The 16,932-nt window shown below is 31.2% G+C and overlaps 2 protein-coding genes across 2 annotated transcripts; one reads left to right on the forward strand and one right to left on the reverse strand.

Annotated features, from left to right (window-relative positions):
- The first annotated feature begins 128 nt into the window (after positions 1-128).
- Positions 129-6,132, forward strand: LOC145759674 (immunomodulatory peroxidase-like). The gene is made up of 21 exons (XM_082573524.1): positions 129-189; positions 390-573; positions 764-870; positions 1,067-1,228; positions 1,335-1,493; positions 1,635-1,745; positions 1,842-1,976; positions 2,109-2,236; positions 2,305-2,418; positions 2,512-2,672; positions 3,237-3,376; positions 3,524-3,692; positions 3,755-3,924; positions 4,058-4,264; positions 4,442-4,660; positions 4,769-4,890; positions 4,969-5,101; positions 5,223-5,367; positions 5,532-5,701; positions 5,896-5,931; positions 6,080-6,132. The coding sequence occupies exons 1-21, from the start codon at positions 129-131 to the stop codon at positions 6,130-6,132; spliced, it is 2,886 nt and encodes a 961-aa protein (XP_082429650.1).
- Positions 6,133-8,064: 1,932 nt separating this feature from the next.
- Positions 8,065-16,704, reverse strand: LOC145758901 (serine/threonine-protein kinase/endoribonuclease IRE1-like). Its single transcript, XM_082572593.1, has 24 exons — positions 16,473-16,704; positions 16,108-16,256; positions 15,929-15,998; positions 15,777-15,849; positions 15,505-15,633; positions 15,249-15,353; positions 15,078-15,137; positions 14,769-14,973; positions 14,531-14,609; positions 13,941-14,046; positions 13,722-13,834; positions 13,471-13,568; positions 12,954-13,089; positions 12,368-12,495; positions 12,148-12,277; positions 11,941-12,000; positions 11,726-11,828; positions 11,099-11,295; positions 10,753-10,894; positions 10,554-10,681; positions 10,275-10,471; positions 9,991-10,167; positions 9,765-9,875; positions 8,065-9,660 (listed from the first exon to the last, which is right to left on the reverse strand). Exons 1-24 carry the CDS (start codon positions 16,641-16,643, stop codon positions 8,676-8,678), a joined length of 3,852 nt encoding a protein of 1,283 aa, XP_082428719.1. The 5' UTR covers positions 16,644-16,704; the 3' UTR covers positions 8,065-8,675.
- Positions 16,705-16,932: the final 228 nt, after the last annotated feature.

The raw sequence follows: 16,932 nt of genomic DNA on the forward strand, positions 1-16,932 counted from the left end.
CCGACGATCAAATTTATAGTAATTACAGCATCCTTCTGATTATAATTATCATGTATATATTCCGCAATCAAAATGCGTTCAGGTCTATAATACAATTCGTGTATTAGGCAAAGGACAACTTTCTAAAGATGGATTTTAAGATTCTAACGCTTTGGTGTCTGTGGATGATATTGCTTCATAAGGTGTATGGTAAGTACAAGTTTTTAAGAAATTTATATTTAAACGTAATAGTTTAATTAAATCATTTTAAAAACCACAAATTAAATTAGCCAAAAGACTTACTTAAAAAACGATTTTAAAAGACCTTTTTAAAGCGCTTGCCTAAATCTTTTAAAGTTATTGTTTTATATATTTACTTATGCTTTAACATTAGAATAATACAACTTTAGGCTCCGACAATGACGATGCATACGTCGAAACAGATGGTGATTATGCTGGCTACGCCAACTATGATGAACCAGTAATAGCATCACGCCATTTCTATATACAAAAAGACACCAGATCCATTCCCAAGAAAGTTGACACCAGCAAGTGTTTCACGCAGCCTGCTTGCCCAGCTTTATTGCACCAAAAGTAAGTAAGGTTGACTTTAAATTTAATTAGAATTACGACGATAATTTGATCTAATATATTTATCAAATGTTTTGAAGTGGGTACTGAAAGGTTCTCTTAAATTAAAATGAAACATCAGGTTTTAACTATGTAGCTTTCACGCTATTATAATTAGTTCTTTCACCATAATTTGTACTTTTGCAAAATTTAGATTCAACTCAATAGACGGGACGTGTAATAACCGCGTCGACAGAAACAGGGGACGAACATTAAGATCGTACAAAAGACTTCTGCCCGCATCTTACGCCGATAACAAAGGTAAGAAGTAAAGAGCGTGTATGTTAAAAAAGGCCCCAACAGATATTGTATACGCACACGATTTGAGTTAGTAAACCACGATGTTTGTTTTCAAATAACTTAGAGGGCATTAAGGTCACTTTATATTTTATGTAAAGTTGATCAAGCTTAACAAGCATAAAGTGGGCCTTATTTATATAATTGATAAACTTTACAGGTGCTCTTCGAACTGGTGTAAATGGAAAACTACCAAATACTCGAGTTGTATCCACTGCAATGTCTGGCGAAAACACAATATCAGCTCACTTGTCAAGATTTGTGCCTTGGTGGGGCCAGTTTCTTATACACGACATTGCGTTTACACCAGCAGTTGAAGAAAGTAAGTCTTTTTCTCTACACATTAGGCAACATATTGCATGATCTAACAGATAAACCAAAGTGTTGCGATATTAACCATGTCTTGCTTTTATTTCAATTACAATTAGATGACGATGGGTCCGATTTCAAATGCAAATGCGGAGACACATCTCCGGATTGCATCAATATTCCTCTACCTGAGGATGATGAACAGACCAAGTATGATGGAAAGACTTGCATCACTTTACCAAGGTCCTTACCAGTAGCAGACAGCAGTATGAAACACTGTAAGAATTAAAATTTTACTTCAGATTCAAAGCATTAAATATTGCTTGATTGTTTGCTACAATTCCTTAACGGTTTTAAAATCTTTGCAGTTAATATCAAATACCTTTTTATTTGTTAAAGTGTTAACAAATCTTTTTAAGGTGATCCAACTGTCCGACAACAAATGAATTCTTTGAGTGGTTTTATGGATCTCGGAACAGTGTACGGAAACTCAGCACATCATCTGGATGCTTTGTTAGAACCTCGCTCAAGTAAGATTTTCTTCTTTGAAAATAATAATCACATTTAAGTTTTATTAAAGCTTACATAGCACGCTTTTACATATGCCCAAATTTGTTTTCTTTTAGCTATGGGTGAATTGAAAGCAAGAAATAACCACGCGGGCTTGCCTGACCAAAACCAGATTGAGGCAAACGTTTCAAGTGTAATGCTTTGTCCCAAAGAAGTTCACAAACCAGTAGGAACACCATGCTTTGTTGCTGGTAAGTTAAATCACAATACAGTAAGGTTTCCAATTAATGTTATCATAACTCAAAAAAACGTTTCTGTGTTTTAAATGTTTGCTAATACAGTGTTTTAGTACATCATCAACGAAATATTATTTTAACTTTTAGGTGACATCAGAGCAAACGAAAACAGCGGTCTCATTGCTGTACATACAGTCATGATGAAAAAACACAATCAAATTGCCAGACATCTTAAAGAAATTAACCCACATTGGGGACCTGACCTGATATTTAAGGTAAAATATCAGCACATTATAAAAATTTTTTTGTGTCACCTGATAACTTATATTGGCAATATATTTAGACCTCAAAAGCTATTTTAACGGCGCTGCATCAGATTGTAACCTACAGGGAATTTCTTCCAGCGCTTCTTGGACCCAAGCACATGACAAGATACAACCTGAACTTAGTTTACAAAGTATGCAGTATACGTTTTCCATAGTTTTTTTTATAAAAGATATTCCAAAGGTATAAATGTGACATGTAAACAGAAAACGTCACTCTTTTTTAGGGGTACTGGTATGGCTACGACTCCACACTTGATGGAACCATAGCAAACGTGTTCCCAGCTGCAGCGTTTAGGTTTGGTCACAGTATGGTAACACCTGTGCAGTCAAGACCAGATCCATCGTGGACAGAAGACCAAGCAGACCCCTTATTAACCAGTCAAAGGTTTGTAATTGTAAATATATATGAAAAGAACTTTAAAACAGCATATCAATCTGTTCAGTCGAATATTCGTGTACTTGCATGATTTCTACAAAAATAGCAAATACAACACAATCAGCGAATTGTTGAAAATAGGCTTCACGTCATATATATACAATAAATTTTAAAATATTTGGTACCAACGTAAAAGCGGATTCCATTATATTTTAATTAAGTTGTCGCCAGAAAGTCTTAAGTTGTTTATACACGTTGACATACTTGATTAAAGATTGACGTCAATAGAGATACAAACGGGGTAATTATAATAAACATCCGCGCGTTCAAGTACAGCAATTAGAAAACATAGAACAACAAATTAAAACATATTTCAAAAATAGAGATAGTCCAATGAAAGCTGACTGACATTGTCAAAGTTATCAAATGAACATCAGTATCTCATGTTGAACAAATATTTATGTTTTAAAACCTATAACTTAAGGAAATTTTGAAAATATCTGCAAAATCTGTTTTAACATACCGAAAACAAAAAAATTAAACGTTTAAATAGTACATTTGTTTAAATTTTAGCTTCTTTAACACCGAGCCAATTACAAACGAAGAGGCGGGTGGAGTGAACTCGTTGTTCCGAGGAATTCTGCGAGATCCAGCAATGTCTGTTGATTCAAACTTTGTTCGTGCTATGCGAAATTTCTTGTTTGCAGAGGGAGGTAAGTAAAAGATTGTTAAAATGTCACTATAAAGAATAAGACATTAACACTATAGGAATTGCTTTGTATTTGACTTGTCCATTTTCTTTATATGAGACTTTCGTTATATTCGTTCACTTATGTATTGTTTGTTCGTATTTGTTTCAGATAAATACGGTGACGACATTTTTGCCATCAACTTACAACGTGGTCGAGATCACGGCATCCCTGGATACAACCATTGGAGGAAGTTCTGTGGAATGCCCAAAGCTACAAGCTTTAAGGAATTCTATGAACTGAGAGAAGAAACAAGACACAAATTAAGCGAGCTTTATGAGTAAGCAAAAACAAAAGAAATTGGTTTGGTTATTTATATTATTTAACAATTTCTTTCTATAGCCATGTTGATGATGTTGATCTTTACGTTGCTGGAGTATCCGAAATTCCGGTAGAGGGAGGCGCCATTGGACCAACATTTGCCTGCCTTATCGGACACCAATTCAGAGACATCAGAAACGGTGATCGATTCTGGCATGAAAACGGAGGTGTATTCCAGACATTTACTAAAGGTAGATAGTTAGGGAATCCTTTTCCCAAATACTATACTTTCATTACATAGAAAGATACTAATTTTAAATAATTACAGAAAATCATTGCCAGAAAAATAAACACAATTTAAGTACAAATATATTTTCTTTTTAGCCCAACTTCAAGCACTTCGTTCAACCAGTTTCCCTCGTATTCTGTGCGACGTGATACCCGATATGGAAACGATACAGCCATATCCGTTCAGTGTTAGCTCTGAGTACAACGAAAGAAGATATTGTGTATCTTACGAACCTCTAAACTTGGAAGCTTGGAGAGATGGTGTTCAAGGACCCCAGACCGAACACCACGACGACACACAAGGTTTGGATAAGTTTTATCCAATTAAGTGATCATAATACACTATGTCTTACATTGTCTCTTATAGCCTTTATAAAGTTAAAAAGTATTGACGTATAATGCCCATTAGTATACAATCAACACAGTTAACAAATAAACATTTTCCACAACCGTATCTTGACACAAATCTATCTGGTTTAGCTGGTGAATTCACGATGTGGTTTCCATCAACCAAAAACGGAATCACCCTCGACCCAGGCATGGCCTTGACATATTTGCTCGAATATAGAGCAGACCAAGTTTGCAGCCAAGTTATGGATTCGGAAACCCGACTTATAAACGACAAGTTACAGGTTCGATTCCTGTGCGCACCTGGTACAATTAAATATACAGATTGTCCGGCGATTGAGTCCGAAGAAGGTAAGTTATGTTTTTTTGTTTGGTATATTTAGCAATAACATTGTACACACTTCTATTGAAAGGCTGCTAACCTTACATACGTACATTAATCAAATTACACTTTTATAGTTTACTGGACTGAATGGGTTAACAACGGGCAACCAAACGACGCAGGCGACGATATCGAGACTAATTCAAGACAACCTATTTGTCAAAAACCACTTGCCGTGCAAGCAATAACAGTCGACGGGGTAAGTGTATTGCGTTGGCAAGGTAAATCTGATATTTACAGGAATTTTAACTTAAAATTTTTCCAACTGTTTCCTTAGATTCACGCAAGTGAAACAGGTGATGTGTTTGCAGAGTTTAGCACAAGAATGGGCGTCATTTGCAGGGGAATGCATCAAGTTTCAGGCTTCTGTAGAGATTACATGGTTCGATATTTGTGCAGAAGAGGGGATGGTAAGTAATCAAACCCAAACATTTTATTCATAAATGGAGGTCAACTCTTTATCTAATCTAAAGAATTTTCTATTACATTTGCGCAGCACCTGCCGACAATTTAGTTTATTTTTGTTAACAGAAATTGCCACGCCAACACCAACGCCTGTACCCACCCAAGCAGAGCCCACAACTCGCTGGACTAAATGGGTCAGCACCGATACACCAAACTATAACGGCGATCTTGAATACTTGAGATATGCTATAAGACAGCATGGAGTTTGCTAGTAAGTGCTGTCGCTATTTTAATATGAGAGTATATCATCTTGTCGATAAAGAGTTTTATATTGAGACTAGCATAGCCTTTGTGTAAACGCAACTATTCCGAGACCTTAACTTTACATTTGGGTAACTTTAACAGCGATAATCGTGTTTACATCCTTTTTTTTAGCAAACCACTTAAGCTGGAAGCTAGAACTATTGACGGACATACGCCTTACCAAAACGCTGGCAATAAAATCCGTCTGGTTAGACCTGATTACGGATTTTTCTGCTTTAACAATGACCAGCCATACGAGAGTGGAAAATGCAAAGATTATGAAGTCAGATATTTATGCAGAGGTAAATTAAAAAGTTCACATATATTTAACTTAAAACGCAAAATTGAGACTCTACGTAATTAAAAATAAGCAACTAGGTGATATACTTGGCTAGAACAAAATTCAAAATTATTAACTTAATACCAAACCTCAAATAATAACCTTTTATGCCTTTTCTATAAATTATTTTATCACACTCTATATTTTGTTATTTAGTTACAACAACTACTACAAGCACAGTGCCATATTATAGTAAGTATTTAACTAATATTCCGCAAATTAGAGTACCATAAATTTGACAAATGTTATCAACTAACAAATAACTAAGTTATGCTATATAAGGCAATAGTCTATTATACATTCTAAAAAACGGTATTTTAATATTTTTTTATTATTTAAGTTCAAGAAAAAATGGAGCATTTATGCAAAGAACACGACGTATGCTGTGCATAAATACTTGTCAAAATAGTATAAACATATGTATATAATGTAAAAAATGTTGTTTGTGCTCAATGTAAATAAGGATTTCACTATTCTTAGATTAGATTTAAGTGTTAATCACTTGTATTTTTGTTGTAAAAACGTGTGCTTATAGGTTGTTGTTATAAAATAAAATTGGTCTCTGTATATCTAAGCCTTTTTTTAATTTTACAATATCAAAAATAAACCAATCTGAATAAGTTTTGGTATAACAGATACTTTGACTTAATCAGACAAACAAACTTTTAAAAGTCTTTATACGTATTTCTAAGTTAGACTAATTACCAAATTTACTATAAATACACAAATAAATGCATAATAAAACTAGTTATAAAATAAGTTTTACCTTTAGTAATCGCTGTATCCAATCTTCTCGAAATTTCTTTTTAATGTTTTTGTAAAGAAGACCATTTTTGTTTTGTTTACAAATACGTAATCACGTGGAATTTTTCAGTGTTTCCAGATTTGTTTTGTATTTGTTTTAAGTTAAAAAGTATTTTTTGTAAATGCCATTTAAAAATCAATAATGATTCATATAATTTAAAAACATACAAATACTGCATTTTTCAACAAACCAACGTAAAATATATTTTGATTTTGAAACATACTTTTAAGTGAATAATAATAGCCTGAGAAGAAACTAAACAGAATTTGATATAACAATAAAACAAATATTTTAATACAATTAAATTACTACCAATGTTAAAATTAAGACTATAAGGAAGCGCCTAACACCGCATACTATAACAGTAGTTTACTAAATTATTTATAGCAAATACCGAGCATTTACTTGTTCTCAAACTTGAGCATGTCATTTAAAACGCAATTAAATTAGGTTTGCTTCATTAAATCTAAATGAGCTAAACAAAGGGAAAAATAAAACAGTTATATTGATGTTTAGAGCAGACACTGACCTAATTTATTTAGACTAATAAAGTCGTCTGATGTGTATTGGAGAAAAATAAATTGTGTTAAACCAGTAAGCGTTGTGGGTATGGATAGCATTCTAACAAATTTTAAACTTTTGCCTATGTAATTAGCTTGTAGCTAGAAAAACGATTTTGCAATATTATAAGATTAATTTTTAAAGATGAACAAATCTACGTCAGTGATAACATCATACAAGACTTTTGTTCGAGGCCCGGAAAGTCAGATTTATTTTTGGGATCATTCGGTAAAAAAGTATTTTAAAAACACTTTTCAATAATATTTCTAAGAAAAGGAAACATACTTAATCAATAAGCAGTTAACTTTAAATAAGCTGTAAAAGTTTATGTCCTACTTGCAAATTTAAAGAGTTGAATCTATTTTTAGAATTGGGACATGGCGAAGCATCAAGACTACTTGACGTGGCTTTACCAATTCAACATGCTGCTAGTGCTTGCAATTTCTCTTTGTGTATTCTTTGGGTTTATGTTTCTAATGTGCAGTCTTTTTAACAGAATGGAGGCCATGAAGCAATATTGGATTAAAGATCCTGATTATGAAAATAATATTAACATACCTTCATTTGATCTTTGAAGCAAACAGATTTCAATTGTTGATATTGAGTTGTCAAGATATTGAAATAACATTTTAACAGATGCAAAAGATTTAAAATAGAATTCTGTTAGATATTACTGCTTAAGAAAATATTACTTTAAAAGAAAGATAATGCAAATAAGTATTGTTATATTTATATTCGTTAAAAATATAGTAAAGTGCATATTTTCTTTATTTGAGTGTTGTTGAGTTCTTTGAATTGTAAACCAATCATTCTCTCAATTTCTAATAAAAAATTAATACAACATGAAATAGTATTTTGTTTTTTTATTTTCCCCGCACAAAAACACCACAAAAAGCAATAAAAAAAATAAAATACAGGAACATGATATTAAACTACAAAAAAAATCCAAATATCTTCGGAAAGTAAAAATATTTTTTGTTTTTGTAAACTACATTATTATATGCTATGAAAATTAAATAATTTAGAATATGAATTATTTTAAAAAAGTGCAGTAAGAAAAAGCAAATTTTTGGCAAGACATTTTTTAGAAAACATTTGTGTTTTTTAAACTACAAAATAAATAATAGATAAAAAAACATTTTTTTTAATTGTAAGGTAAGTTCAGGTTATACCTAACAATCATAACAAAACTTAAACACATTTATTTAAAAAGAAATAAAAAAACTGCAAGCTAGAAACGAACAAAAACACAAATAAAAAAGTTTCAGTTACATATAAAAAAAACACATGATATTTGAAAAGTTGATTCAACATTTTTTTATAAAGTTTTTTCATGATAAATTGCCAATAATTAAAACTAACTTTATTTATGAAAAGTTTCATTTGTGCAAAAAACACAAATAATACACAGTAATAAAAGGCAGCCACATTAAATATTTTTTATACAGAATAAAACACAATGTTTTACTTTATTATTGCAAAAATATGGCTTAATTTATTTAAAATATTTTCAACTTAAAATACATTTTACCAAAAATAATTCGGAAACAAAAATTTTTCACGGCAATGTCTAATTTGAAATGTCTTCGTTTACCTGCTCACCAGCCTCATCTTGTGGCTCGTTTGCAGATTTATTTTTATTTTTTTTAAGTCGGCGACGTCGTTTCGGCTTCGTTTTAGTCTTGTTAGTAGATCCTGACTCCACACTTTTATCCAAATTATTGTTTTTGTTTTGATTTTGAATTTCTTTTAACTTTGTCTTGATCCCAATCTTGTTTTCTTTCGTTGTGATCTCATGAACAAATTCATGTGAATTTTTGTGATGAATATCATCATCTAGATTGTGATTCGATAAATTTTCATCATTCAAAGATTTTTCCTCATCAGAGTTTCTCTCCAAGTTCTCAATACCCTTTTCAGTGTTTCCATTTAACTTTACCACAATATCTGCAGTGTTTCCATTAGCTTTAACATTGTTTTCAAGCAAATCTTGATCCGACTTTAGGTCATCAGAACTTTCTGAATTTTCGTCATTCAAAATCTCAAATTTATTTTGATTCGAAATTGAAATATCATTTTGATTAACATTTGATGTCGACACAGAAAGAGGTGAACAAGTAAAACTTCCGTTGCTCCTAGCAACTGCATCTGCATAGCTTCCATTAAAAGATGAAGTACGACTGCTTCTCCAACTTCGATCAGCATCCAGATCAGATCCTACACTGCTTGATTCAGAAACTCTCATCATTGGATCAGGGACTTTTAGTCTTCTTCGGACCTGTTTCTGTGATTTTACAACACTGAAATCAGATGAAGAGTCTTCCAGGGCATTTTCTCCTGCTCCAAGATCTTCTACATTCTTTCTAGCAAACCCGTTCACCCGAATACCATTTTGGTTGAAAGGTCGATTCTGAAGACTTTTAAAAGACTCATTTGGAAAAGAAGAGGAAGTGGTGATCCTTGAGGACCTCCAGTCAAGGTCCTGATCTGCAGCAGATATGTTTTTAGACGAGTTGTTCCAGAGATTGTTACGAAGAGGAGAATAATCACCGTGACTAAAAATTAAATACTTTTAATGCAAGTTTAGTTGCTATAATTTTATATTTTTAAAAGTTTAACAACTTACCCATTTCGATTTTTTAAAAGTTTAACAACTTACCCATTTCGGTTATTTTTCCATGGTTGTTTGGGGTAACTTGGCTTAGTAAATATTGAGTGACGAATTAATCCATTTTCTATTGTATGCTCTTCATATATATAATCTTGTCCACTTCACCACAAAAACAAGTAAAAAAACAAAAAACAATTAAAAAATGGACAAAACGAAACCTTAGTATGTTTAAAACCAAATCATTTTCCTAAAGTTTAACATTCTTATGATTTACCTTTTTCCATAGTAGGGATACAATGATGGTTCATGTTTACAGCTGGACATTGCCAGAAAAGTGTGAACCAACAAACGTGGAAACCTTGCTGTAAAATATTCGAGAAATTGATCTGGTACGCTACCTAGTGATCGTTTTACATTCTCGGGAAGCTCGCGATAATGATGCTTTTTGTTTCTGTTTGATAACACAATAATTTAAACGTTTTTCAATATTTTATTTAACAAAATTTTTCATTAATAAAAAAAAACTTGCTTCAAAAATATAAAAAAAAATGTAATAACCTGATTGCTCTTAACAAATCTCTCACAGATCCTGCTTTATAAGATCTAAACTTTTGGAGATCTTCCTGAAGTGGAAGACATAGGTGGAAGATCCAATCTCGAGGAATTTCTCCCTGGATGTCCTCCAAGTAGTCTCGCTCCAGTATAAGCATTGTTGGGCTGTTGAGAGGCTCTTTCTCGATGCGATCACTAACATCCTGAAGATAAAATAATTTTTTAATAAATTTTTTTTAAAAAAGATGATTTAAATTTTGTTTTTAAGAATTAACCAAAAAAAACCTCGAAAAATTGCAGCTTTTTTGTTGAATCCCAGAAAAGTGGGTGATTTAAAATAACATCTGATTTTGGACGATAACTTGGATCAACCACCAGCATCCTCCGGATCAGATCCATAGCTTCCTCCGCATCTACAAAAAAATTTAATTTTGACAGAAAAGCCAAAAAAAATGGTAATGTTGTGACAAAAATTTGAACTCACGTTCATAAGCCTGTATTTCATCCAAGCTGTATTCTCCGTTAACTATCCTTGCTTGTCTGCTTATACTGTCTCCAAATGGGTGTTTTCCAGATATCACATAATAAAATACACAACCCATTGAAAATATATCAACTGCTTGGGTCTAAAAAAATTAAATTAAAAATCGAAACCTAAAACACAATAAATGTAGGTATACCATTTTTAAAAACCTTTTTTAAAGAGAAGGGGGCATAAAATATAGTCTTGTGACTAAATGTGACATAAAGTGTGGTCTTGTGTCTGATGTGACATAAAATATATACTTGTGGTAAAGAGTGGCGTAAAATATAGTCTTTTAACAACTTACCATCCTATATTTCTTATCTAATATCATCTCTGGGGCAATCCACCCATCAGTCCCAGCCATCCCACTTCGATGTGAGAATGATATTTTACCGGGGTTCAACTTCTTACATAAACCAAAGTCGGAGATCACGACACGCTGTTTACCCAATTTTCCCGGGTTCGATATAAGAAGATTGCTTGGTTTCACATCTCTATGAACTAGATAAGAAATGAGTCAAAATATTAAATTTAACTTAAGTCAAAATATTAAATTTATCTTAAGTCAAAATATCGAATTTAACTTGAGTCAAAATATTGTATTTAATTTGAGTCAAAATAATAAATTTAACTTGAGTCAAAATATTAACATTAACTTGGGTCAAAATATTGTAATTAACTTGAGTCAAAATAATAAATTTAACCTGAGTCAAAATATTGAACTAACTTGAGTCAAAATATTGAACTAACTTGAGTCAAAATATTAAATTTAACTTGAGTCAAAATATTAAACTTAACTTGAGTCATAATGTTGAATTTAACTTGAGTCAAAATATTTAATTTAACTCAAGTCAAAATATTCAACTTAACTTGAGTCAAAATATTCAAGAAAACTTATGCCATTTATGTTTGTTGTTATTTATAAACTTACCTATTTTAAGTTTATGCAGATGGTCAAGGCCCAGCATAGCCTGATGTAACACAGTGTTAATATCCAAGTCTGTTGCACATTTATATTGAGGGTTTTCCACATACTGAAATATACATTATAAATAGTTAAATGAGTTTACTCTCTTATGATGCTTATACATTTATTACAACCCTAACAACAATGATGTGTATTAATTAAACTTGTGTTGCACTTACTTCTTGCAATGTGTTGCTGCACAACTCAAGTGCGATGTATTGAAATTGGGTATCTCTTTCCTTTAAAAAAAATAAAAAAATAAATTAATAAATGTAAAAAAATAAATATGAAAGAATCTAAATTTAAATTCAGGACTTTATGTAGAAAGGTCCGGAGTCTTTACCCACTGAATAGGGAGGCTGGGTTAAGCAAATGTTTAAACATACCATGCAGAAATATCTGATAACATGAGCATGCTCGTCACTTTCTCTTAAAAGTTGAACCTCACGATCAGCAAAACTAAAACATTCTGGCATCACCCTCTTTACTGCCACCTTGCGACCATCGTATGAACCTCTGTGAAAATAAAACTTAAAGTAACAACAACCCTTTTGTTAACAACAGATTACTGTAAGTAGTTAATAGCATAAAGTAATATTTACTTACTTGTAGACTACAGTGCCCTCACTACCCCTACCAAGTATATCAACTGGGTCAACAGAAATCTGCCCAACTCTGATTAATCCATCATATTTAGTTGGATCATTATTTGAGTTCGACGATATATGAAGTCTCTGGACAAAAAATATGTGAAAATTAATAAAAAAAACTAATTATTTAAAATTTATTAAATATACTGTTTAAGAATTATACATAATTCCTTTTAAATGGCATTTTCGCGAATCTAACATATGTTAGGCTTTAGACATATACATATAAATCTTTACACAAACCACATATTTTACAGTCAATTAAATATAACCAATACAGGAAATGGGAATACCGTTTAAACATCAAACCACATAAAAATTGTGAGACAAAATTCTGGCTACAAATTGACTGCTTTGTTAGAATATAATACATTGTATGATAGTATACAAAACCAATATGGCATTGCAATGCATTGAAAAAAACTACGGTAAGTATTATGTGATTAAAGTATTTCTTATTCTCATTATAACCACACTTTACAAATAAAGTCATAAACCTATAATTCATTACATATAAAATGACCCTTATATTAATGTTTTACCTTAAATAAGAGTATGAACATAGCTCCAGTTATTACAGAAGTAAGAACAGCAACTAGTGTTATTTCATGCCATCTTGCTGGCTGTTCTTTTAAAATTTTTTCCTCACTTTGAGTTGGTTTTTTAACATAGTCATTCCTAGGAAAAAAAATTACAGAATTTAATAAATCATGACATTAGTTAATATGTAATCATACATGTATATGTACTTCTATACAATAGCGAATTATTGTTTTAATAATCAATATTTCCAAGTACTTATATTAGTCGTGAATAAAACCACATCAAATATATGTCAAGTAGTCAGAATATGTGCTCACAATATTTGTACTAATGATTATAAGATTTTTTTGTATAGCTAAAATAAAACAGACCACTTGCCATTTTAAATAAAAAGATATAAAACGCGCAAAAAAAATTATCAATAGAATGTTTACAATTTCACCTAATTCTTTAATTTTTCTGGTAACTATTGTGCAAATACATTGTTATGTTTTTATATTAAAAGTAAAACAATACCTTGAAGATTGTTTGTCTGCTTGGTTTTGGTTGATGGGTGATACTGGAGGTTGGTAAAAGGGTGGAACTTTGTTTTCTTCTATAATATTTTTCATGGGCTAAAATAAAGTAAATTTTTAAATAAAATAACTAAAATTAAAAAGACAGTTTTTAAAATCCATCATAATTTTTTGACATGACAGCCGTCAAAATTGCACTTGAAACCTTCTGCTTAAGACCTAATATTTCATATAAACAGTTCATATACTTACAGAAGAGTCTGGTTTAGTTTTAGATTTTTGTTCTATCTGTAAGGTTTTTGAAGGTTGACTTCTATAAACAGGGGGAAAGTTGACCTTGGAGTTTGGTGGAACATTGTGGTAACCTGGTAGATGGAAAAATATGAAATATAAATAAAACACATAAATAATAATACAAATAAATTTTTATAAAGCGGTTGCAAAAATGGCTTGGTGGTTATTTTTTATTACCTATAAGTCTCCAAGTGGGCATTGTGCTTGACAAAATATCAAGTTGAGTAGAGGGTTTATTATCCTTATCATCTGGTCCAGGCAACATCTGAACATTTCTGTACAACTAAAAAAAATTGCAAAATTATTATCAATTATTATTTAATGTGAAAAAATTCAAAAAAAAATTGGGTTAATATAAATAAAAAAATATGTTCAAAACACCCTACTCAGTCTTTGATAAACATAAACAATCTAAAAATTTACTAAAATCAAAATTATGTGTTACACCATAAGATCTGTGTTTAAGGAACCATAACCATTTAAAGCGCTACAAGATTTAAAACCAGTCAAATAAAGCCACGCAATACATAACAAACAATAGGTTATGCTCCGATAAACTGAAAGTGTGTAAAAACTCTGTATCTTATTACATTAAAACCACAAAAAGATTATCCATATTGCAACATATAAAATAAGCCAAAATTTATAAGAATTGCACATTTTTAATATGAATTTTTGAAAGATTTCTACCTCAAAAACCAACAAAGCTATAAAAATAGTAAAAAGAAAGTGGTTTTTAAAGCAGGCATTTAAAATAAATGACTTACATTTACTGTTACTCCATCATGGGTCATAGCTGATAAAGCATATAAGCTGTGTTGATATTGTCCAACATATAGAGAAGGCCTACAATCAAATAAATAATAAAATATATTTAAATAGGCCTATATAAAAACACAAATAAAAATATAAATGTTACTAAATGCTTAAGACATTTTAAAAATCATGTAGGCCTTTGATATAGAGTTGCTTGCCCAGGCCTTACATAAAAGATAAATAACTTACATTAGAGTTGCCTGTTTTGGTTGAAATCTAGGGTTTCCCTGCAGCAATGTGTCCCAGTACGATACCTTGCCATCAGCTTGGTGCAACAAATATGTCATAGTTTCTTTGGCAACGCTGGTCATCGCAACTTTCTGCAATCCCTCAGGTACCCAAGCATACATTGCAACAACTGGGTAGCCATAGTTTTGAGCCCAAATAATACGACCTAAAAAAATATTGTGTAAAAAATCTTTTGGTGTTAAATGGTTGTATATAGCAGTGTCCAGTGGTTTTTATTAGGCGTCTTAAAATAAAAAAAATGGTTATCACCTGTTTGCCGATCCACAGTTATTACAAACCCATCAGCACTAGATGCAAAATGCAGTAAATCTAATAAGAAAATAAGATATATAGTTAAGCTACGTAGTAAACCAAATATATAATAAACATTGGGGTGTGTAATGCCCACGAAAAATGATTCATTTTCTGCCTATTACTTACCATAATCATTTGAAACTTTTTCGTTGGCGTGTGAAGAATAATCAGTAAACGTAACATTCCATCTCATCATGTTTAATTTAGTGTCGAACATCGTCACTTTGTATTCTAAAATAATAAAAATTTTATTTTATTCTCCAAATTAGGAATTGTTATGCTCACTGTTCTTTCTCTGCATAGACCATTGTTTTTAAATTTTACCATTTTTTTATTTTTTTTTTATTTTTTTTTTTATTTTAATATTTGGTCAGAAATTTACCTGAACGTCCAATAAACATTTGCTTCATGTCCCCGCCAGGACATTTCTCCTCCGATGCATCAGTTGTAATTACTTGTTCCTTGTCACCAGTGTTTGGGTTGATTGCATACCACACATCCTGCTTTCGACCTGCAAAATTTTATTTTTTTACATCAATACATATTTTTCTAAACACTTTTTAGTGTTAACATAATTCCAACACAAAATGTCTGTTTATAACAGCTTTCTCAGAAAAAAATGTCAATAAATTTAGCGATAATAATTTAAAATACCAGTATAAAGTATTCCATCTGATGATCTACAAGGAGAGGCTTGAACCAGTTCTGGTATCGTAAATGGAAGTTTCTGTTATAAAAAAAATTAAATAATTTTAAAAAGTTAAAAAAAATCAATAATAAGAACATTAGAATTATCCAACACTTACTGTTAGAGCTTTAGATGAAGGATCAAATGCATATAAAGAACCATCATGAGGGTCAGGTAAAAAAGTTGGTCTAAAAACATCAACAAAATATATATTAAAACACATGTAAGACAATCCCAACTCACCCTATAGTCTTTATAGTTTAAATTTTACTTCATATACAAGAATTAAGGACTTACCCTTTGATAGTAGTGGGGGAGTCCATAGGCACGTGCAAAACAGGATTTTCGTCCAGCTTCCATTTTACTGAACCTGTTCTCTTGCTCACTGCATGTAATGTTCCATCCAAAGTTGAAATAAATAATAAAGGCTCTGTAGTAGTTAACTCCTTAAACAAAATAAAAATAAATATTTAGGTATAGGCCTATTGCAGCAATAAAAAATGTGTGGTCATTATATAAGCTATAAATAATAATTTTAATATAGAAATACACTATTATATAAAGAAAACTTTATTAAAATAGCTATCTAAAACTAATATTTGTTTTCCATATTTAAGTCTAATAATGACTGTTAAAATCTTCTAAAACATTAAATTTTATACCTGTGAAGCCTTAGTCTCAACGACATTTGCTTCTACGTCCACTTTAGCAGCATTTACATCTACATCCACTGGAATTGGAACACTTTTGTTGATTTCGCTATCACATCTCCCCAAAGTAAACAACACAGATATTAATATGCTCCAGTTCCACAATTTTGTAATTATCTCCATTGTAATTCAGGCATATAGCAATGGTTTAATAATTTTTATATCTCATCAACGTTTTTTGCAATTTTTCTGTTAAAAAAAACGAATTTGTTAAAAAATATTTTCAAATAACTGTTAAAATTATCTAACTACAGCAAGCAGATAGCTTAAATATCAGTACCCAAGCCGCACTTTCTGTAATAAATTAGACTTAATGTACAAAAATTCCAACTTCCTAATTGATCATAACTCATGATTATCATTAGACTGTTCTTTCAATAAGGAACTAAGTATTGATGTGGCTTGAACAAAT

Source organism: Corella eumyota, chromosome 7 (assembly GCF_963082875.1).
Source record: "Corella eumyota chromosome 7, kaCorEumy4.1, whole genome shotgun sequence".
Lineage (NCBI taxonomy): Eukaryota > Metazoa > Chordata > Ascidiacea > Phlebobranchia > Corellidae > Corella > Corella eumyota.

Bases quoted from the DNA above. Each gene is read 5' to 3' on its own strand.
- LOC145759674 (XM_082573524.1), top strand. From the start codon at position 129: ATGGATTTTAAGATTCTAACGCTTTGGTGTCTGTGGATGATATTGCTT. The intron at 574-763 runs GTAAGTAAGGTT...TGCAAAATTTAG, and splicing joins CCAGCTTTATTGCACCAAAA to ATTCAACTCAATAGACGGGA. The intron at 2,237-2,304 runs GTAAAATATCAG...CAATATATTTAG, and splicing joins GACCTGACCTGATATTTAAG to ACCTCAAAAGCTATTTTAAC.
- LOC145758901 (XM_082572593.1), bottom strand. From the start codon at position 16,643: ATGGAGATAATTACAAAATTGTGGAACTGGAGCATATTAATATCTGTG. The intron at 15,634-15,776 runs GTATTTTAAATT...AAAATTTTGCAG, and splicing joins AGATGGAATACTTTATACTG to GTCGAAAGCAGGATGTGTGG. The intron at 9,661-9,764 runs GTAAGTTGTTAA...TTTAATTTTTAG, and splicing joins TGGAAAAATAACCGAAATGG to TCACGGTGATTATTCTCCTC.